Here is a 23,592-nt window from a genome sequence, read left to right on the forward strand (position 1 = left end):
TCCTTGTCTCAATCCATTGCAGATCGAGCCGCTAGGGTCTCCTCTCTTGGCTTTGGTGGTTGGCTTGCCTTTTCTCCCGCCTGGAGCTCACCGTGGCATCCATCTTCTCTAGTTCCAACCACGACCAAGCTATATGTTGAAGCCTCTCCGCCACCACCAAGCTCCCTAGTGATGACCTCTCCACCACCACCAAGCTTCCCCACTAGCCACCATCGGCACTCTGTGCCTCGATCCACATCCAGGTACCCTCACCTCACTGGCCACCATCGCCCTCATCCAGGTACCTCACATATAAGCATGCTCGCTAGTATGTAATGCCCGCGGGCGACGGGTGTGCTAGCTCTTATCCGTGGTGGGTAATAGGTGCGAGCGCGGGTTCGAAAATTAGCTTGCGGACACGAGCTTGTATAATTTCTACTCCTAAGTATTGTACATGTTACTATCCCTACTGTATGCACATACGAACTCTCAAATATCAAAAATAGTGATTCATATAAAAAAGAAGTATCTTTCTATAGATAATAGGGTTCTAGTGGTATTATGATTCCAATGAGTTTTTTAATTTATTTTTATGGTATTGTTGGGCTATCCACACTACCCAAGAGGCAAATTATAAGACCGAGCTCGTCTCTAATGAGAATCATAGGAAGAAATATGACTGTATGCGCATACAAACTTCCAAATATCAGAAATAATGATTCATATTAAAAGGAAATATCGTACTATAGATAATAGTGGTTTCAGTAATGATTAGACTTTCGTTGTAACTGCATTATCTTGTCGTGGTATTCTTGCTAAGTGTGGAATAATAATGTTAACCATTGGATCGAGCGTTAGACTTTACATGACCTTTGACTAAATTAAACTATAACTCTAAGAGTTGCATAGCTATTTATATAATTAAGCATTAGTTAACTAATGCATCTTTGTTTGGAGGGCTAAATACAAAACCGGTTAGGTCCTAGGAGGGCTAAATACAAAACCGATTAGGTCCTAGGTCAATTAACGCTATATGAAGTGGGGACAGATCTACTACCTACGGCTTAATCATGTCATTAGCATGGGTTACCTATTACCCTCAACAAAACACTATTCAAAATTAATCCGGAGAGCGTATCTAAAGACCAATCCACACCGTCGGAGATCTCCCCGGATAATGATCAAGCATCTTCACCGATGAAGAAGAGGATGGCTTCGCATAATTCAAGTTCTTATTACTAATTCCACTGTAATTAAGCGCTGTTCTGCACCGAAGTTTTAATCCTAACACCTGCATCGCTCCTCCTCAGGGGTCCCACCCGTCGGTCTCCCCATACGTCTCCCGCCATGGCCACTACCACCACCTCGACGCCGTCGACCCCCGCCGCCGCCGCCGGGAACCACCCGCGCCACCTCCTCCGAGGCTTCCTCTCTCCCGAAACCTGCAAGGTGCACGCCCTCCCCTCAATCCCTCCTCCTCCTCCTCAGCCACTCAAAGCGCTAAACCCTAGCTTGGTGCGGTTGGAATCGTTTGACTTACGCGATGCGTGCGCGCATCAGGAGCTGGAGTTCGTGCATCGGAGTTGCGGTGCCGCGGGGTACCGCCCGTCGGTGCTGTCGACGTCGCTGCCGCACCTGGCGGCCACCGGCTGCGGCCACCTCCTTCTCCCCTTCGTGCCCGTCCGCGAGCGCCTCCGCGACGCCGTCGAGTCATTCTTCTCCTGCCACTTCGATCTCTTCATCGAGTTCACCGGGCTCATCAGGTGCTCAACAATCGTGTTGCGTACATGTTGCATCCTTTCTGCTCGATTCTAGCAGTTTAACATAAGCATGGAATTGATGCCTTCAGCATTTCAGTTAAGAGTAACGAAGTCGTACTTGATGTAAGGTTGGGTGGTAAGTTGCAGCTAGCTTAGTTTAGTTGGTCTAAATCGACTTGTTATTGACCGGATTTGTGTGGAGGGACAGCAAAGGGGCTGTGTACACTTAATTTCCAGGTAGCTGATGGCACCAACTATCAAGTGGAAATACCACTTTGGACTTATAGATTCTGACTAATATGTAGCATTGGGGTTGCAGAGCCAAATGATTTGATACCATGCCAATTCATTTGAGCGTTATCATGATAAGTTTCTTCAATGTACGATGGTTTGTATAATGAGATTGCATGATTTACATGTGCAACTGCATGAGAATATATGTTATATCATCGCCTTATTAAGAGTACATAGGCATCCTTAAAAGTTGGAACATTGCATATGAACCTCCTTATAGTAGTTGACACTACATGCTCCCCTCATTGCATATGAACCTCCTTATAGTAGTTGACACTACATGCTTCCCTCATTGAAACCCTGTATGTTTGCTATGCAGTTGGTGCAAGGGAGCGTCTATTGGATGGCACAGTGATGACAATAAGCCTTATCTTAGGCAGAGGGCATTCACAGTGAGAACCTATCTTTTTTTTCCCTTGGAGTTCAGTAAATCCAGCATAGTTTATTTATGTTTATATGTTGAATTTATTATGCCTGTAGATATTTGTGAAACTTCATGCTGAAGTGCTTAACGTCTCTGTTATCTGGCAACTTCTGCACTATGTTTCAGACTATGTCTGCGCGTTGCATATATCTAGGCATCCAATGCAGCGTTATGTCATATATGTACTTCGCGATTTTCTTGTCATCTTCTTATGGGGGCTCTTCAAAAACCTAAGTAGATTAAAGTTCACTGAAGGCCTTATGAAATGATGTAGCACTGCATTTTAAAGCTAATTGAGATACTTCAGAAGCGTCTAATGCAAGCTGTCATTTTTGGGACTTCGGTTCCTGTGAACAGCTTGTGTGGTGCCATTACATGCAATGGTAGATGATACAATTCCATGTTATATATTACCTCAAGCAATCTTCTTTAGGAGGAATAGCTTGTCCCAGTTTGCAAGCCTATTCAGTTTGTTGAAACTTGAAAGCTACTTTATTGTTTACCTTTCTTGAATAATCTACTTAGTATTTTACCACCTTAATCACTAGCTCTTTCTTGTATTATTTCGTATAAGTCTACATGTAAACTTTCTTGTGCTCACTTAAAAAAAAAAATCAATTTTTCATCAAATACATCATTTTCATCTTTCACTCTAAAGGCAGTTTGCTACTTGAACGATCATGGAAAGGACTACGAGGGTGGAATTTTGCAGTTTCAGGATGGTGAACCTTCCTCTATTGTTCCAGTTGCTGGTGTAAGCAAATCTATTTGCACTTTTCATGCATGAATTTTCAGGATACATTTGTTTATGACGCACATATAAGTTTTTGACTGGTAAATGAATTATTGGGTAAGTTCTTAAGTTTTATGACAACTAGTTTTGTTTTCGTTTCCAGGATGTCGTCATCTACACCGCTGATAGTTGTAATGTCCATTGTGTAGATGAGGTACATTTCTATTATCTGCACGGGTCAGATGATTGTTATATATTTTTTATTGATATTTGAATGATACCGATTCTTCTCACTTGCATTGCTATTTTTTTGTTAAACAACAAAGGATTTCTGTTATTATCAGTACTTTCATTTTCATGAGCTGTATTGAACAGGTAACTGTGAACTAACAACATTTCATTATCAATTGTTATATCTTAAATTCTCTGCCTTTGCTTTGTGCTTTTTTTTTGTGTGTGTGTAAACCTCAATTCAGCCATGTTTTTATCTCATCAAGGATTTCTAATCTTTGACTCTTTGTGAAGTTTCTCGCATGCCCTTTCATGTTTACCAACAAATTACAGTGTGCTTTTACAGGTGACTGAAGGCGAACGGCTAACTCTGACTCTTTGGTTCACCAGAGACAGTGCTTATGATGAGGATCCAAAGCTCCTTACTTTTCTCTCTCAGACGTCAACGAGCTATGAACCATCTGATCAATACTCTTACATTCCTTTGCCAGCCTCTGACAACATGTATTGGTTTTCCTACGATCAGTCTGGTTTTGACATACGATGGGCTAGAGTGCATGTTCTTGGATTTAGTTTCCACACAAGTAGTAGTGAAGACAGTACATGCGCGATACCAGCTGAAGATGACCCAATAGAATTGCTTGGGAAGCAACTGCGGCTCAGGAAGGGAGATTATGTCTTTGAGAAAATATTCGCTAACAGTTTGCATGCTCTTCAGGTATCCTTCATTTTTTTTGAGTGACCTTAATGTTTGCAGTCAAATTAAAAGCATCACAATTATATTTCTATACTAGTCTCTTCTGACCACTCCCAATGCGGACACCACAATTATTTTAATATTTTCTAGGATTTGATGTGTAAAGTATTACTTCTTTTTTGGTGTTTGTTTGGTAAAGCGATAACCATAGTTGCACGATAATGCCATGACATCTGACATGTCACATGTCTGTGGTTATCCTGGAGAATAACATTATCACAAATATGACAAACAATCTTTTTTAGAATATAGACCAAATGATTGTGCCTTTAATATTTCAAGTGGTTTGGATCCTGTTCTGTTCTGTCAACTGAGTTGCATCTATTGCATTTCTCGTAAATAGGTGGTGCAATTCTACTACTGGAAAGCACCTGAGCTGGCATCAAGGAGGGGACAAACTAATGGTGGTTCAGAAACTGTCTGCCATTTCGTTATACACCATTCAAGAGGAACAGAACTACCAATACCATGCAACCATGCTCTTGCACAAACCATATTCAGATCATACAACGATGCAGAATTTGCCTTTGAATGGAATGATTTTGCATTAGCAGTTGCTATGTGGGAAAATTATTCAGAAGAATTGAAGAGAAAGTTGTCAGCATTTTTGCCATACTGGCTCTCCAATGAAACAATTTATGCTGTTGATTCCTCTGAGCTCCAGGTATGTAGCAAAGGGATGTAAGGAATGGTTTGGTAAAGTGGAAATGAAACGATGTACTTGGCATGTCAAGTTGCTTTCCTTGAGTTCTTTCTTAATCCATGAACATTTGATGTTAGCTATTGGATGAGGCGCAGATTCCACACAGAAATTTTGCCTCATTTGGATAATCTCTCTTTTAAGAACGGGTTTTCTGGTAGCTAACGATAAACATTCTGGAAACCAGTTCTTGATATTTGCTTCAGATAGCTTTCATTTGGCATCATAAAGATTCTCTTATCCCTCTCTTGTGAAGAATGTACAACGTGCCATTTGAACTTTCATCGTAAAATTGTTCTGTTGGATGTAATTTTCATGCCTAAGGTAAACTTTTTTGCAGTTCTTTCATCCAAATATGAAACTGCAGCTAGCATAGATGATGGCCCAAATTTACCGGAGTGCCTGTTAGAAGAATATCTCAAATGGGCTGAAGCATTGGCAGGCTATTGGTTGATTGTTTTTGGAAATAATAGTTAAGTACCAGTCAAAAAAGATATCATTCATCTCTCTCACTGTCTCATACAAACACAAGAAAGCACATGGTCCTTTATTTGTGGAATCTGTAGAAATAGTCTTACAGTCGAATCCTGAGGCCAGTGTGTAGAGATCACTACTTAGATACTAGAGTTGCCTCTCTCTTTTTTCCCTAAAAAATTATATATTGCATAAATACTTTCCAGTGGCTGATATGTTGTGAATCAGAAGGCAAAACCAATGGTCCTTGCACATTCACACTGAACATCTCAACCACTCTATGTTTCTTTGGCAGATGAATCACATGCCATACTTAAATACTAGCATATTTCCTTTCTAAACCACTTTTGCTGCTTACCACAATGTCACAGTCAAATTTTATACAGAGAGCTCAACCAATCTAATTCTCCAGTGGTGGTTTGGATCTGCCTCATTCTTCGGTGACATAGCTGGGGTGCTGGAGGTATGTTTTTCTCAAGCTCCATTGGGAACACTGGTACAATATATTCCCATCGACATCGTAAAAGATGAAGTCAGCTTGGCCCTTGTGTAACTGGAGGGATGTGAACCCTTGCCTATCATAAAAGAACTTGAGCTTATCTTCATTTGGCTGGAAGACTCCTCTCCATGCTTTGGAACCGCCTCTGCTTCTGAAGTATTGTATTGGACTGGAACAACAGAAGCGTGTGCACTATACAGGTTAGACAACTTCACCTGGTGTGCATATATTGCCATGCATGTTCAATTCTAAATTACTGTGAAAATCGACTTTATCTCAAATGGATGTTAACCTGTCTTTGCTGCTAATGTGTTCCAGGCAGTGATCATGCCCATTGATGTAGAAGTCGATGCCGTTGACCTGGAATGGCGTGAAATTATTATCAAAATATCATTTTCTTTTTGTATATTTTCGGAGGCTAATATTGTGGCTACTTCTGAGTTACCTTGAGGATCGGAAGTAGATGCAGAAGCTCGGTGGTGTCACCATGGTCACTGACACTCCTCATGTTATGGTGGCCAACCCTTGCATTTTGCAGTTGATTTCTTCATTGTTTCGTCCAAATCCTAGATTGTAGAATCCACAAAAGAATATTGAAATAATTTTGGTAACATAATATATTTGTTTGTCACTGATGAATACCATATATTAAAGCTCCAAGAGTTGGAGGGATTCTAGGTCAGGGCACTGTAGCTACTGTTCATATGGGTCCTACGTATGTATACATATGTATATACATAGATACGTATATGTGTACATATATGTATATATATGTGTATACATATGTATATATATATGTATGCATATACATATCCGTATATTTACATGTATAATATAATTTTTTGGAAATTTTAGAAAAATAGCGAAAGGTATAATAGTTATATTGATAAATCGATTGAAATAATCTAAAATGCACCGAAAAATATCTAAACTCAAAAAATATGAAACAAATTTTGTTAGGTTCGTATTATTGCCGTTTACATATTAAAATTATGTGTATACATAAAAATAATACTGTTTTCTTTATAATTAAATGAATGTGTTAAATATTAATATGTTTATAAATAAATATTGAGATGTCCAAAATTGATAAATCTAATTTTTTTAGTCTTTTTTTTGTCATATCCTGTAAAAAAAATAGACGTGATGTAGGTGCACCAGTCCCCCTAGTTCATTCTAAATTTGCACCTTAAGCAAGTTGGCTATGTATTTGTCTCGAGGTGCTACTCCTCTTCAGTAATTATGATCGCCTTTAAGGTGAGTCCAATACTTGAGATGGAGTGGTGCCAACAAAGAAGAAATCCACAATTTCTGACAGGATCAGGAGTGATGTTAGTGTTGTTGGAATGATGCAACGTAGATCTATTCCATATTAGATGTACAAGGTATATATGTAGAAAACCCCTTCAATTAGAGGGAAAAATACAAGCTTCAAATACATGTATCTAACACTACCTTTAAACGTGGATCTACAACACTGAGTTTGGAGAGAAAATAATTATGTTGTGTCCTCATCTATGCTTTTCGTGAAAAAATCTGCTAATTGAAGCCCTGAAGGCACATAGCAAAGAGAGACAATCCCGTGCTGCACATGCAATCTTATATAGGAAGCATCAACTCCAATGTGTATGGTAAGTTTATATTTTACGGGATCCCGAGCAATAGTGATCGCACTGATGCTATCAGAGGAGAGAGGAGTCGGTGCAGTAACCGTCATACCAAAATCCTCAAGGAGCCATCGTAGCTAGGTGACCTCAACCGTCAGCGTTGCCATAGCCTATAACTCAGCCTCAGGACCCAAACGGAAAACGACTATCTGCCTCTTGGTTTTCTAGGCAACCAAAGAGGATCCAAGGAAAACACAATAGGTAGAGAGCGAACGACGATATAAGTGATCACTAGACTAGATCGTATCAGAGTATGCCTGAAGCTAGAGTGAGCTGTAACGAGGAAAGAAAAGATGACGAGAAACGGTGCCATGAAGGTAGCGTAGAACACAAAGAATGTGGGTGTAGTGTAGCTGAGTGGGAGCAGAAACAAACTGACTGAGGATGTGAAAAGAGTGAGAAATATCAGGACGAGTGATCCCAAGATAGACAAGACTCCCATCTAGGTGGCGATAGCGAGTGGGATATGCAAGAGACTCACCGGCAATGAGCCGCAAGTGAACACCAACCTCCATAGGTGTCTCAGCCAGTGGCGGATCCAGACAAGCAAAGTAGGTAGGGCGAAATTTAAGAAGAAATTAAAAAAATACCTTAATTAAGACAATTGGTAGGCGAGGCGAAAAGATCCCCAACATAAATCGATAAAACCATATGAACCTGCAAGATGAAAAAGAACCGAAGGTAAATATATATGCAATTATGCAAATATACCAAATATAACCAAAGACAATAGAAGTAATTAAATATAGAAACTTACGGAAACACAACCACTAATTATGTCTAGAACTAGAAGGCTTAGGCAAATTCATCTTCCTTGTTTCCATGTCTTGAAACCGGTTTTTAATGGCATTAGAATCTAGTCTTCTGGATAAATCCCGCTCAATATAACACAACATCAAGTCATTGAGCTAATCATCGCATATCCTGTTGTGCAAATCATCTTGATGATGTTCATGGCCGAGAAGACTCTTTCAACAGATGCTGTTGCAACTGGTAGCACCAATGCTAACTCAATAAGGTGGTGCACCAATGGAAACACAATATGTCTTTGGGTTTCTACCATTTTCATTGCTAGACTTGCAAGATCATGACAACCATAAATCTTCAACTCTTCGAACATGAAGAATGAATGTTTCAAGTTGATCTTTTATAACTGCACGATCGCTGATGGAGAAATCTATGTCATATATCTCCGTAAGTCTAGTAATCTTGTGCACATCAAACTTTGAGAAACTATCTCTTGGATCAAGACAAGAAAAACATATAAGCAACTTTGAAGATAGCTCACTGAAACGATGTGTCATCTCTGTGTTTATAGCATCAAGAGCTACATAAAAGGTGTCAACACGATAATGATGGTCTTGAGTGACACTGATCTTACTTCGCCTTGATTGGCCCCATCTTGGTACTATTTCATCCATATTTGGAATTGGTATCTCATTTTGTTTACAAAATATTTTGACTTCCGTAAACAATGGCTCCCAACCATGATTCCTCAAGTTAAGCAAACGTGCTTTCACATCAATCAGTAATGATATGGCCTCAACAATATTTTGGTCCTTTCTTTGCAAGAGTAGAGATAACTCACTTGTAATATGAAAAATTTTCAACACCATCTTCATAATGAACACAAAGTTGAAGCTCTCCATTATTCTCATCAAACCACCCACTGATGTTGGATTTCGGGCATCTTCCTGCACAAGCCCTAGCACCTCTATTATTGCAACCCACATGGATTAAATACGGATTAAAGTTTTGTAATGAGAACCTCATCTAGTATCCCCGGGTCTGGCCAAGTTAGTTTCTTGATGTTTCTCTCTCCCAGAAAAAATATCACTGCTATCTAACTTGGCCAATAAGTTCTCATGGTGCTTGCTAGATAATAAATCCTTCCTCTTGCAAGATGCACTAGTTGTGGTCACAATCATATTAACATATTCAAAGAACTCATGAATAGATGTGCAACTACCTACGACAGAAACGACTACCAATTGCAATTAATGTGCAAAACAATGGACATAGAAAGCATATAGGTTCTCATCTCTAATGAGTTTCTGAAGACCATTGAATTCACCTCTCATATTCGAAGCTTCATCATACCCCTGCCCTCGAACTCTTGCAATGTCCAAACCGTGTATAGAAAGCAACTCAAATAAAGCTCCTTTCAATGCATCTGATGTTATTTCTGTGACATGCTTAAGACCCAAAATTTTTTCCATAACCTTTCCTTCCTTATTCACGAACCTGTGCAACATCACAAACAATTATTACAACATCAGTATATCACACACCCCACAATATCACAATTTAACAAATAAATAAGATCACTAACCTCACAATCACGGCCATCTGCTCCTTGATTGATATATCACGAGATTCATCGATAAGAATAGAGAAATAACCATCACCAATCTCTTTCTTTATCTCTTTGGTTATCTCCTGTGCACAACTCTTTGCAAGGTCCTTTTGAACTGATGGTGCAAACATACGAACATTTTTAGGATATAACTCCTCAAATGCAATCCTCACTTCCTCATTTCTTTTTTTTACCAATCAATCATCTCTAGAAAATTGCCCTTGTTCGATGAAGAAGAAGATTCATCGTGTCCACGGAATGCATGATCTTGCATTAGGAGATAGCTTGCACAATCTAAAGATGCAGTCAAACGGATTTCATATTTGGCTTCTGATTCCTTGCTATGAGTCATCACCTTATATGACACACTAGCCTTTTGATTTTTGAAATCTTCGCATGCTGTTCTAGCTTTATTGTGGGCACTATTAGGCCCACCAACATGTTCAGGTAATGATTTATATGCATTCTTCCAATTTCTAAATCATACTTTTGAAAATACATCATACCCAAAATGAGACTCTGAGAGATCATATCTAAAAAGATTGCAATAGAAATAATAAGCTGCATCCTTCTCCACACTATATTCTAGCCAATCATATTTAGTAAACCATGCTACACAAAAAATCCTTAAATCTTTACCAAACTATTTTTTGGGGAAAGTATGTCCAATTGGTTGAGTCGGACCTTTCAACACATAAGCTCTTCTAACTTCATCTCTAATATCATGATCAAATTCATCTATTAGAACACGAAGTCCCAGATCGGCAATAATAAACTCCTGCCTAAATTCTTTAATACCTTTGTATTCTATCCGAGAAGTTACAGGAGCAGGAGTGACAACTACTATTTCATTTTCTGCATCACAGTCTTCACTAACTCTATTCTCCCTCGTACTTTGGGTATTCAAAGATGTTGGTTTGAAAAATCTCTTCATTATTTATATCTTGATAGTCTGCGAAAGAAATGCTGATGTTATTGGACAAAAATACAAAATGGAATTCACCTCCATGGCTCAATTAACCTAAATGGCTCAATATTAAAATCTCAATTCACCATTTCTTTTCACCTCACTGTGCTGCCGGCCGCGGACCACCCCTGCACTGCTGCACAACGCCTGGCGCGGTGGCCTGCCCGCCCGCCCGCCCACACGACCTCATGCACGGCCGCACGCACGGGGCACGGCCGCAGCCCGCACGCACGACCGCAGGCCGCACGGCGCACGCACGGCCGCAGCCTGCCCGCAGCGCGCGCGCTCGCCCGGCGCCCACCGCGTTCACGGCCGCAGCCTGCCCGCCGCACGCCTGCCACGCTCACGGCCGCCCGCTCGCCCACCGCGCGCCTGCCCGCCACGCTCCCGCCTGTCGCGCTCACGGCTGCCGCGCCCTCCCGTTGCGCTCCCGGCCGCCGCACCCGCCTGCCGCGCGCTCGCGAGTCGCGGCCGTCGGCTTGCCCTTCGCGCGTGACGCGCCTGCCCGCCCGACGCCTGTCGCGGCTGCTGCGCCTGCCCGCCCAGCCCGCGCCCGTCGCGGTCGCCGCGCTCGCGCTCGCCCTCGTCGTGGCCGCCGCGCTTGCGCCCCGCCTGGCCGCCCACCGCCGCAACACGCACACGCCCAAACAACCAAATTGGAACACCATAGCAGGGAGATTAGGGTTGCATTCATTTGCATTTGTGGGCTGCGAATTGTGTGGGCTTGGGCCACTCGACCAGTGGGCCTCACGGGCCAGAACAACACCATGCTGGGAGCTTGGGCGGCCGCCCAGGCTCGCCCTAGCGGTGGATCCGCCCCTGGTCTCAGCCATGCGACGATTGGTGAGAGCAGCACGAGCAAGAAGGTCTTGAATGTACGTCTCTCTCGAGAGGTAGATGCCATTAGGCGTTAAAGAGACCTCGATCCCAAGGAAGTAGTGAATGAGGCTCAAGTCAGACATCAAGAACTTGTCATTGAGATGCTTCTTCACAAAGTCAATGAATCGAGAGTCATCATCCGTGATAATCATGTCATCAACATATAGAAGAAACGTGCAACCACGAGGAGAAGTGTGAAGAAAGAGAGCTGGGTCGTGGTTGCTAGGCTGAAAGCTAGCGTCAGTAACAATAGAAGGGAAGCACTCAAACCAAGCCTGAGGAGCCTATTTGAGACCATATAGAGAGCGATACACACGACATACCATGCCATCAGGAGTAGAGTATCCTGGAGGTGGCTACATGTAGACCTCCTCACACAGCTCACTATTGAGAAAAACATTCTTGATGTCTAGCTAAGAGATGGTCCACTGACGAACATAGGCAACAAACAAAAGATTCCGAATAATGGTCATGCGAGCAACTAGAGCAAAAGCCTTATCATAGTCACAACCGTGTTCTTGCTGAAAACCACGAGCCACGAGATGAGCTTTATAGCGCTCAAGAGAGCCATCAAAGCGAGTCTTGACCTTATAGACCTACTTGCAAGTGATGGGAGTGACATGAGATGGAAAATGAACAAGATCCCAAGTGTCAGTATGCTCTAAAGTAGCAATCTCCTCAGCCATAACTTGCTGTCACTCCTGGTGAACAACGGCCTCTTGGTAGGTCATGGGCTCGGTAAGACCAGCAACTGTGAAGCAATAGCACTCAGATGGCTGAATAGTACGACGATCACGTAGATCATACCGAGGTGGAGACTCCGGAGCAGGTTCGAGAAGGGACCGAGAGGAATCAGGTGGTGGAGGATGTCGCGGACGACCGAGCGTAGAAGTGGGTGATATCACGAGAAGGAGGCACCATCAGAGGAGGTGGTGAACCAACTGAAGGTGGAGCGGAAGGTGGTGAGCATGAAGATGATGGTGGCAGTGACAAGGGAGCTAGGGAGAGTGGTAACGGTGTGGAGTAGGATGGCAACAGAAAAGACAAATCAGGAATGGTCAGGAAAGAGAGAGATTCTGCTAAAGTGGATGGAGTACTGGTGGAAAAACGGGGATAGTAAGAATGGGATTCGTCAAAGGTGACATCTCGAGATATCCTCATCCGACGAGCAACAGGGTCATAACAACTATAACCCTTGTGCTCCATATTGTACCCAAGAAAAACACACTCAACTGACTGAGTAGTCAGCTTAGTGCGCTCACGAGGTGAAAGAAGAACATAGCAAACACAGCCAAAGCATCGAAGATGACTATAGTCAGGAGGTGTGCCATAGAGACGCTCATAAGGAGTACATCCCTGAAGAACAGAGGATGACTGCCTATTAATGAGAAAGACAGCCTCAACCCGCAGCTTAAGCATCACCTCATCAAGTGATGGGCACAGACGACGAGTCAGGAGCTGTGATCTAACGGTCTCAAACTCAGGGTGAAGCCAGGAGAGGAACTCGTGAAGACTAAGAGTCTCTCTCTGACTCCTGTGACAGTCACAACACCTACAAGTGCCAGCGCCACATAACTCTGCACCGAAACTATCCAAGCGGTGCCAAACTACGAGCATCCGATGATGGAACTCCTCCACAGTGGAGTCCAACTGGCGAAGTGACTGAGACTCCTCCACAATAGCAAGGTACATCGCCTCATTACAAATCTCATAACTACAACGAAGGTGAGCCCACACCAGCTGCATAATGGCAAGACCCTTGGGGGACATCATGTGGTCAACCTCAATGCTCGTAAGCAAGATGGCCTTGGCATAGGCCTCCTCACACAGCCAAGCCTCGTAGACGGCGAGATCAGATTGGTAAGTCTCTATCTCAGCCTCAAACGCTACGAGAAGAGTAGTCTTGGCATCATCATTAGCATTCGACGAGTGATTGGGTGGAGTCGGAAGAGCGGGACAAGAAGGACGTGCCCGCTCACCAGTGGATCTCCATGTGGAACGCAAACTTCCCCTAGTTGGTACTATTGAAGATGATCGGGCACCAGGGAATTGAGACTACACCCAGTCTCGCCAAAGACGCCATGAAGACAACTGAGGTGGCACCGGCAGCAACAACACACTCTCTGTATTTTTTCAACACACTCACGCACAAACACAACAGCAGGCGGGTGGCGGCTTAAAGGAAGCACAGGCCCGACACTCCGATGGTTCGCACGTGTGGGCCCGCGCCTAGGCAGTACCCTGCCGCCTGGCTGGGTCGTGAGCAGAGGCGAGCAGCGATGGGGGCCGGCGGGCGACAGGTAAGCGATAGGCAGGGGATCTGGCGGGCAGCAGGCGAGCGACGGCTCAAGACGCGACCCGGCGCATGGCGGCACGCACGAGCGGGGCCACGCTTGGGCAACAACCCGCCACCCGTCGCTCTAGTTAGGTCGCGAGCGGGGGCAAAGGCCGGTGGAGAAAGGAAGAAGAGGGGAAGGGGTCGACAGAGGGAGGAAGAAGAGGGGAAGATGGAGTTACTAGAGCCACCGGCCAGTGGAGGCGCACTGGCGGGTCACTGGCGGCAAGGGGGCAGCAACGGCCAACGAGGGGCACGAGATTGAACCATGAACCCTAGCTCTGATTCCATGTTAAAATGATGCAACTCATATCTATTCCATACCCAAAGGAGCTAGATGTATAAGGTACCTATACAGAAACCCCCTTTAACTTAGAAGGAAAGTACAAGGTACAAATACATATATCTAACAAATGTTACAGGGCCAGTGTTTTCTCATTACAGTTTTCATGGGCCTAGTCTCTTCCTTCATTCCAAACAAAATATGATTTTGTACCTGCGTTAACGATAAACGATAAACGATCTCATGCAAATGAATCGGTTGTCCATCTTTCGCAATACTGGGCTAAGTTGTGCTAGCACATCACCCTTGTAGTCATGATTTCCCAGAACTGGAAAGAAAAACGTGGACAAGTGTTAGTACATGTACATACACGTATCACATAACATAGTTCATAATCGTATCAAGAGGAACGGTAATATCAACGCAAGTGGCAGAAAAAACATGGGTAAAAGCGTACCACGGCACCACGGCTTCTGTAAGCAAATCTGACGGCAACAACCGGCGATCTTGCCTGCCAACCACCGGACAGGTTCTTTCGTTCCCACTCCGCTTGGGGGTTTCTGCTTTCTGATTGCTTTCAGCTTTTGGGGGTTCCACACTTTCACTTCCGTGTCATCTACAGGTGCGCTCGCGTTCTTTTATTGGAGTGGGTGAGCCCGCCAGCCAACCTGAGTGATGGGCGGTGATAGCTGCTGACTTGGATTCCTGCTGCCTCCCTCGTGTTGCTCGTGTTTGCGACATTCCTGCGCTCTACTGAACTCCCTGGTCCTACGGGCAGGTGAACGGCGTTTTTGTGAGGTGGTGACAGCAGACTTTCACAGTCGATGTAGATATTTTACTGTTCATAAACACCGTAACATCTGCGATTCAACCGCTCACGTTGGAGCGAAGTTATGGTGAAGTGAAGCTAGAGGATCTGTTTGTCAGAGTTTTAGGACAGTTTTTTTTATTAGAATTAAAATAAATTTTGTTAAACAGTAGTTTTTAGTTTTTAGTTTTTTATGTGAAATTTGTGAGAGTGATTATCTGAAATGAACTAGAAGTTCGGAGTTAAAAAAAACAGCTTCCATTGATTTACTTTCCGCAAAGAATCAATTCCTCCATTTATTTTATTTTAGAGAATCACTTTCAACTACAGAATTACTTCCTCTAGAAAATAATTTCCTACAACTACAGACTCACTTTCAACCACAGAATCATTTCCTTAAAAAATAATTTCCTACAAAAAAATTTAATCAGAAAAAACTCACCAAACAGACCTTAATACCCTTTGACGTCCCTGGTCTCACCCCAACCTCTGTACTCTGTACTCTGTACTCGTGTAAGCTAACTAATCGCTGGTTCGCCTTGAGCCTCATGTTATCGTGTGTAAGTACCACACCTCGTGATCAATGCAAATGTGTGTTGAATCCTAAACTTTCAGGTCGAGTGCCAACTTGCAATCAATCACAGCAATTTGGAATTTTCTCGCCATGCAGTTGTAAATCATCATGTGTTTTGTTCGAATAAAAATATGGGCCACCATGTGCGGACCATACGAACATGGACCATATTTTGTACAGCAGGGCATATCTCCTGCCTATGTTTACCAATTAAAAGGTATTACGTGGATACACTGAGGAAGGTTGCTGTTATCTACGTCAGCGTCAGCATGTAAGTAGAATGTTTTTAGACCTTTTTAAAGATGTAGCATTACTCGTAACCCTTGTGCTCCATGGGGTGGTGAGTCTCAGTTGGAAATTGGCGACGTTTTATTGGACAGGTCAGGTAAGAACTGGCGAAGGATTTGAACTTTCATCATAAAATTGTTTTTGTTGTATGCTTTTTCTTTATATGTTACTTTTCATGCAAAAGGTAATATTTTTGGGCAGTTGTTTCATCCGAATGCATACAATCGCAGCCTCCTCCAGAGGCCTATGAAACTGCAACTAGCAATAGATGATGGCCAAACTTTGGCAGATCATTGATCGATTGTTACTGGAAATAAATCTGTAGAAAATAAAGATAGTCTTACAGTCGAATTATCCTGAGGCCAATGTGCGGAAATCACAACCCAAATACTCCTTTCCCCCTAAAACATTGCATAAATAGATGCCCACTGACTGGTATGTTGCGATTCAAGTCAGAACATACGGACATCACACATTCACACTGAACATCTCTGTTCCTCTGGCAGAAAGTTTACAGCCACTCTATGTTTCTCTGGCAGATGAACCACACGCCATACTTAAATGCTAGCACATTTCCTTGCCAGATCACTTCTGCCACTTATTACAATGTGCCATTCAAACTTTACACAGATATGAGGTAGCTGAACCAATTTATTCTCCAGTGGTGATTTTGCATCGATCTGCTTCATTCGTCGGTGACATAGCTGGAGGGCTGGAGGTGGCTTGTTTTTCTCAAGCTCGTCCGTGAATACTGGTACAATATATTGCCATTGACATCATAAAAGATGAACTCAGCTTCGTTCTGGTCCAGCTGGAGGGACATGAACCCTTGCCCATCATAAAAGAACTCGAGGTTATCTTGGTTTGGCTGGAAGACTCCTCTCCATGCTTTCGAACCGCCTCCGCTTGTGAAGTATTGGATTGGACTGGAACATCAGAAATGTGTGCATTATGGTTAGGCTAGGCCCCTTCTAGTGTGAGCATTTTGCCATGCATCATTTTCAGTTATAAACTACTGCAAACGATTAGTTCGTATCAAACGGATGCTAACCTGTCTCTGCTGCTAATGTGTTCCAGGCAGTGATCATGCCCATTGATGTAGAAGTCGACGCCGTTGGCCTGGAGGACTGGAAGAAGTAGTTGCAGAAGCTCCTTGGTGTCACCATGGTCACTGACACTCCTCATGGTATGGTGGCCCACAGCAATCTTCCACATTGCAGATGATTTCCTCATGGCCTCATCCAAATCCTGGATTGTTTAACCACACGCACGAAAATAAGAAGGATTGGAATAATTTTGCTTTGAAGCACCATAGCTTTAAAAAAAAAAAAAAAATCATTGATGAACTCAGGATTCAAAATATGCACCTTCAGCAAACTGGCTATGTATTTCTCTCGAGGTGCCACTCCTCTCCAGTCATAATGGCTTTCTTTGGGGTGAGTCCAATACTTGAGTTGAAATGGAGTGGTGTCGATAAAGAAGAAATCCACAATTTCTGACAAGATTAGAAATGATATCTTACAGCTAGTCCTTTCCCCCCCTCATCACGGTTTTCTCAAACCTAGTCTCTTCCTTAAATCAGAACAAAATATGATTTTGTACCTGCGTTGACAATAAACGATCTCATGCAAATGAATCGGCTGTCAATCTTTCGCAGGACTGGGCTCAGCTGTGCAAGCACATCACCCCTGTAGTCATGATTTCCCAGAACTGAAGGGATGTACAGGTCGCCTCAGTACAGATACATAGTTACACATAGCATGTATCAAAAGAAAAGATCGATATTGCAGCAACACGAGCTAGCGAGGGACATCATAAGGAAAACTTACCAAGGTACCACGGCTTCTGCAAGCTCTTTGCCGTGTAGATATCTGTGAAGGATTGTTCAAACGCCTGGTCATCTACGCCCGTCAGGCCGTTCTTGTAGAAGTTGTCCCCCGTGGATATGACGAAGTCGATGCTGAGCTTCTCCCCGATCCTTCCCATCTAAACGGAAAATCACTTATTACATATCGTCCAGTACCAGTTAGTTCGCAGTAGCGGTTTTGCTCTTGGATATCCAGGCCAAACATGCGAAATGCTCCATTTCCAAAAGAAGACGGTATCTCATCAGATTGGCCAGATCAGTAAGATTCGGCTCTTTGTTTCGTAGTATTCGACTCCAATGTATACCCCAAGTCATACTCTTCCGATCCATTTCGATGCATTGAACACAAACAAACAAGGTAGTTTCTTGAAAAAAACAAACAAACAAGGCTGACTTCCGCCCAATAGGAGATCGACTGTCACCAGCCTCACCCTATCCCCGGTTTACTTCGATGCATGCTCTACCTCGATGATCAGTGGATAGGAATCACGACTGGTCGTGTGCTTGTTACCTGGTCCGCGACCCTGGACTGGTTGTACGTCCCCTTGCGGCCCCAGTCCCCGACGACGAGCAGGCTCAGCGACCCGTCGTTCTTGGCCGGGTTCTCCAGGCGGGCGAGCTCCGCGGCGGCCGGCGCGCACAGGAGCGCGGCCACGGCGAGCAGGGCGAGGGCCCCAGTCATGGAAGCTCTGCTTTTCGCCATCGCCCGCCGGCACCCGGGGCAGGAACGAACGAGATGCCACGGCCGCCGATATGCAACAGTGTGTTGCACGCGACGGCCAGTCGCTTGCTGAGGTGTGTTGCACGCGACGGCAAGCCCCCGCTTGGTTCGGTGTCTGGCAGGAACATAGGCAGGCAGCTCTTGAAGGGAAAGGGGAGCTGGTCTCCTATCTCTGTCCGTCCAATGGGCAGGGGCGCGTGAATGGGTGACACGTCACGGCCCCACGCACGCACTTCTCGGGGCCGGGGTTTCTGCTGTCTGATTTCTGTAAGTAAATTCTATATATCTAAAAAATTATCGTGAAACTTCATTTACATCATCTATTCAGTAATCAATAATTAGATTAAAGATGAAATAAAAAATAGGTATACATTATTATATATAAAAGAATCTTTTGTAGAACAGAATATTATAGAATTTGTTTTTCTGATTTCCTCAAAATCTTTCTACTTGGTGTCATCGTCCATGATGATCGAGCCAAAATGTGATCCGTGGGCGTGAGGTGCGGTTGCATTATTGGAGCCGCGTGCGGAGTGGGTGAGCAAACTGGAGTAAAAAAAAGCATCCTCTATCTTATCGGGTGAGACGAGGCTCTGTTAATCTGTTGTACATCGGCGGCGCTTTCCTGGTGGGTCAGAGCTCGGACAGGTAAGAACTGGCCAAGGACATGAACTGGCAGGATTGCCTCGATTAGCCTCACGCCCTAACTCGCATGTGCCAATAGGTTTTATAGTTCTGAGACCGAGATGTGCACGCAATTGGGAGCTGAAGCTCGAGCTGCCAATATATAGTGATCACTATTGAGAGTAATTTGAATTGCAAAGTAGGTAGTGGACAGATATACATTCAAACTTTAATCTTTCATCGATGATTGTTACAAATATATATGAGTAGTTTGTTTGAGAAGTTATCCCTCTCAAACAGACACCTATTCGATCAATCAACCGTTAGGAGCAATTATTTGATGGTTAGGCAAAGATGACTTGATTTCTAACACTCATCTTTGATTGATGCCGGTCCATATACTTATATATTTTGTCTTGAAAGTTCCTTCAAAAATTCTATAGAAAAATATGAGGAGAGTAGTAGTGATATGCTGTTAAAAGTCATTTAAAAGTCTAAAATGCAAATTAGCATTAGGTAACAGTTTAGTGGCATGTGGGCCAAGTAAACTTGGGCTGAGGTCCAATCGGACTTTAGGCCCATTGGCCCATGCGAGCGAGCACATGCGGAAAGGAGGTGGCCATAACTTGGGTCTGGGCCATGGCAGCCTTTCGACTGGCCTAGAGGGGGGTCGCTCGCACGACGTATAAGACCGGCACAGTGCGACAATTAGGCTTACACCCCCACTTGCCTGCCACGCCACGCATGCCAGCGCCGCCACTGTGCCTTGCTAGCTCCACTATCGTCGTGCTGTCGAGCGGCCATGCTGTTTAGCGCGGCGTGTACTCCTCCCTGTCAGAGGAGGAGGTTAGTTCACTTATGCCGCTGTCGATGTGGGCCCCGAAGCAAAAGCTGAAGGACGACGGGGTCCAAGATCCTGGGTAAAGGACGGGCCGACGATTCGGAGGACGCGGCCAGTCGGAGTAGAGGGCGTCATTGAGGTCCCTTCGCTTGCAGGGTTGGTGGAGCCAACACCTCGTGGAGGAAAGCTGCCTCCCGAGGAGCATCCGGCCACCACAAAGGTGTTGAAGTAAGGGGGAAGTCCTCGGCAAGCCACCATCATACCTCCAGGGTTAATCGAGGGCGTCAACATGAAGTCACGGGTTGTCAGCAGGAATCACGCTAGTGAGGGTGCATCGCTGCTGATGCAGCGCACCATAGTGGAGGCGATACGGCTAGGGCAACTCAGCCCTGGAACCGTCGAAGCTGTCGGCGTAGGTGTTAGGGACGGTGGCGCCGAGATGACATCAACGAAGATGTCAACCTCCAGTGGCGGCTTGGTGGTCGTACTCACGGTTGGTGAAAAGGAGAACAACGCAAGGACGTGAATTGGGCAAAAGCCAAGGGTGCAAGGAGGTGCGAGGTCGCCACCGTTGGCTGTGGTCAAAGCCGATGACGGGTGGCCCGGGCTGGCGTGGTACCTCACCACCGGAGAATAGCGAGACATGCGTGGGACACGGCCACCAGGTTTGTGAGAGCGGTGGCCATGGTGGCTACGATCCAGAGGAGCACGGTGGCAATGCCATCGACCACCCGTGTGAGGGCCATGACGGTGACGATCGAAGTAGGGGCGACGATGATGATCTTGGTGCAGGACACGAAGAAGTGCAGAAGCAATCGAAGGTAAAGTCCATCTTGCCATTGCTCTCACCTGTGATGGAGGCCTTTGTGCCTCCAACGCTTCTTCGTTGATCACTCAGTGGAGATAAAGTGGCTGATAATGTGTTGAGAGTAATTTGGATTGCAAAGTAGATAGTGGACAAATACAAATTCGAACTCTAATCTTTTATTGATGATTGTTACAAATATATACATCTTGATGATGTGTTCGTTCGAGGAGACATCCCTTCCGAACGAACACCTATTCGATCAATCAACCGTCGGAAGCAACTATCCAATGGTTAGACGAAGATCACTTGATTTCTAACAACCACATCATATAGAAAAGGAGGTTTCCCGCTGACGCTTGTGGAAATGCCATGTGCGTGCGTTGTCAGCTATATGCTCTGTCTACTCTGCACTTTTGGAAAGTGCCATATATCATTCATCCTCTGGACTGAACGCTTTTGTTGCTTATAAAAAAAGGCGTTGCTATATTTCGGTCATTTGATTCTTTTCGTTTTTTTTTCAGGCGACGTCTTCAGCCGTTCGATCGGCATCCAACAACTCGCAAATCTTCTTCAAACTCCCGCCTCCCCTCGATCCCCCGTCTCGCCCGCCTCCAGCCGTCTCCAACAACTCTCGTGCCACCGGATATGCTCCCACTGCTTGCCACCATACCAATCTAGCTCCGTTGGGTCGCATCCTTACCTCCCTTGCTAGTGGCACTGCCTACCGGCCATCCTCCTCCACCCATAGCCGGCGGTGTCCCCACCACCTCACTCTGCTCCCACGCCCGTCTCCTCTGCTTGACCGGTTTGCTTTCCCCGAAGCTTATTCTATGCCCATAATCCATGGAATCCTCCCAAACCCGAATCCCGAAAATCCCTCTTCCCTAACTCTGGTCGGTGGTAAATGTTGCCTAAAATTATCTTATTTTCAAGCATATGAAGATTAGGAAGCGTGATAAAAAAAGGTAAAAAGAAATACTTGTGTCGCTTACCACGATTCCTGTTTGAAGAGGCGAGCATATTGCTTCCTAGTCCATTGGGAGAACGAAAGGAGCCTTACAAGGCCGGCGCAAGCTTACATGTGTTGGACGACACAGAGGTGAAGAACAGCACCTGAAGCAAACTACAGCTACAAATTTGCGTATTGTTTGCTTTGTTTGGCAGCAACCCCCAGTCAGCTAATGCTGATTATCCATCCTGGATTGAAGAGAAGATGACTCAAGCCGGACGCCTTTTTCCTTAGACAATTCGCCTTCTACTTTCTTTCCTAATATCCCAATGTCACTATTTCACATTGTGGTAATCCGGACGCTTACCGCAATTTGAAATCCAAATTTTTACAAATAGTTTAATAACAAGCTAAGTTTCCAATCGTGATTTGCATCTCCCTCATTCTTCAGTGACATAGGTGGAGGGCTGGAGGTGGTTTCATTATACTTGAGCTCCACTGGTGCAGGATGAGCCCAGAAACGTCATAAAAGATGAACTGAGCCTGGTCTTGGTTCAGCTGGAGGGACATGAACCCTTGCCCGTCGTAGAAGAACCGGAGCTTATCTTTGTTTTTCTGGAAGATGCCTCTCCATGCTTTCGATCCGCCTCTGCTCGTGAAGTATTGGATTGGACTGGAACAGCAGAAGCAAGTGCATAAGGTTTAGAAACTTGAAATTTATTCTAAAATTTTCTTAAAAGGAACCCCATATTAAATGATGTTAAACCTGTCTCTGCTGCTAATGTGTTCCAGGCAGTGATCATGCCCGTTGATGTAGAAGGCGATGCCATTGTCCTGAATGGTGCAAAATTATCGTCGAAAACAGTTTTTCTTTTTCCCGAGAACGTGTCAAAAAGAGGTTATTTATTTATGAGAGAGCCCTTTTGGAACTAATTGAAGCTACTTCTGAATAACCTCGAGGACTGGAAGTAGCAGTTTCAGAAGCTCCTTGGTGTCACCATGCTCACTGACACTCCTCATGGTATGATGCCCCACAGCAATCTTCCACCTTGCAGTTGATTTCTTCATCGCCTTATCCAAATCCTGCATCACAGAATCCAAAATGAGATTGAGGCAATTTTGCTTTAGGTGTAGCGTTTCTGGCAATGACGGCAATTTCTTTCCAAATGTGCACCTTCAACAAATTAGCTATGTATTTTCCTCGAGGTGCCACTCCTCTCCAGTCATAATGACTTTTGCCAGGGGTGAGTCCAATACTTCAGTTCAAATGGAGTGGTGTTGACAAAGAAGAAATCCACAATTTCTGACAAAATCAGGGTTGACGTCACAGATTCAGTCTCGTTTTCCTTATTATAGTTTTGACAAATTTGTATTTTTTTGCAGTTTGATCAAAATATGGTTTTGTACCTGAGTTTTTTAGAATGTTTTGTACCTAGTTAACAATGAACGATCTCATGCAAATGAATCGGCTGTCGATCTTCTGCAAGACTGGGCTAAGCTGTGCTAGCACATCACCCCTATAGTCATGTTTTCCCAGAACTGGAAGAAAATTTGTTAATCTTAGGCTAACTCCAATTTTGCTAGGTGTATCCTGAGCCCATGCCCATGCATGTAACGCTGGTGGTCTCGGGCAGAGACTCGGTCGCACGTGACGAGACGGCGGCATGTTCTCGGGCAGGTCAGGCCGAGCTTACAGCCCGGACAGGTAAGAACCGCCAACGACGTGAACCGGCAGACCGCCGAGCCCTCGACCATATCTAACCATATTTTCTTT

General features: G+C 44.4%; 2 protein-coding genes and 1 long non-coding RNA gene across 15 annotated transcripts; 2 read left to right on the forward strand and 1 right to left on the reverse strand.

The window, feature by feature from the left end:
• The first annotated feature begins 1,056 nt into the window (after window positions 1-1,056).
• On the forward strand, window positions 1,057-6,490 carry LOC133916558 (uncharacterized). Of its 12 annotated transcripts, XM_062360274.1 has the most exons (11): window positions 1,057-1,207; window positions 1,290-1,428; window positions 1,540-1,742; window positions 2,353-2,425; window positions 3,116-3,211; window positions 3,354-3,404; window positions 3,768-4,139; window positions 4,522-4,842; window positions 5,765-5,815; window positions 5,970-6,051; window positions 6,170-6,490. In XM_062360274.1, exons 2-11 carry the CDS (start codon window positions 1,327-1,329, stop codon window positions 6,187-6,189), a joined length of 1,371 nt encoding a protein of 456 aa, XP_062216258.1. In that variant the 5' UTR covers window positions 1,057-1,207; window positions 1,290-1,326; the 3' UTR covers window positions 6,190-6,490. The 12 variants fall into 12 exon arrangements, 5 of the variants coding, with proteins under 5 accessions (XP_062216258.1, XP_062216257.1, XP_062216261.1 ...); XR_009909512.1 differs by lacking the exons at window positions 1,057-1,207; window positions 6,170-6,490 and adding an exon at window positions 5,219-5,350 and having other exon boundaries at window positions 1,233-1,428; window positions 5,739-5,815; window positions 5,970-6,043; XM_062360273.1 differs by lacking the exon at window positions 1,057-1,207 and having other exon boundaries at window positions 1,233-1,428.
• A 9,777-nt stretch (window positions 6,491-16,267) lies between these two features.
• On the reverse strand, window positions 16,268-18,729 carry LOC133916559 (purple acid phosphatase 3-like). Of its 2 annotated transcripts, none has more exons than XM_062360280.1 (6): window positions 18,387-18,729; window positions 17,838-17,994; window positions 17,611-17,718; window positions 17,391-17,503; window positions 17,060-17,256; window positions 16,268-16,934 (listed from the first exon to the last, which is right to left on the reverse strand). In XM_062360280.1, exons 1-6 carry the CDS (start codon window positions 18,576-18,578, stop codon window positions 16,694-16,696), a joined length of 1,008 nt encoding a protein of 335 aa, XP_062216264.1. In that variant the 5' UTR covers window positions 18,579-18,729; the 3' UTR covers window positions 16,268-16,693. The 2 variants fall into 2 exon arrangements, with proteins under 2 accessions (XP_062216264.1, XP_062216263.1); XM_062360279.1 differs by having other exon boundaries at window positions 17,376-17,503; window positions 18,387-18,727.
• A 3,416-nt stretch (window positions 18,730-22,145) lies between these two features.
• LOC133914410 (uncharacterized) lies at window positions 22,146-23,332 on the forward strand. Its single transcript, XR_009909243.1, has 2 exons — window positions 22,146-22,509; window positions 22,611-23,332. It is a non-coding gene; the product is annotated as an uncharacterized LOC133914410 (long non-coding RNA).
• Window positions 23,333-23,592: the final 260 nt, after the last annotated feature.

The sequence above is a fragment of the Phragmites australis genome, chromosome 4 (assembly GCF_958298935.1).
Source record: "Phragmites australis chromosome 4, lpPhrAust1.1, whole genome shotgun sequence".
NCBI lineage: Eukaryota > Viridiplantae > Streptophyta > Magnoliopsida > Poales > Poaceae > Phragmites > Phragmites australis.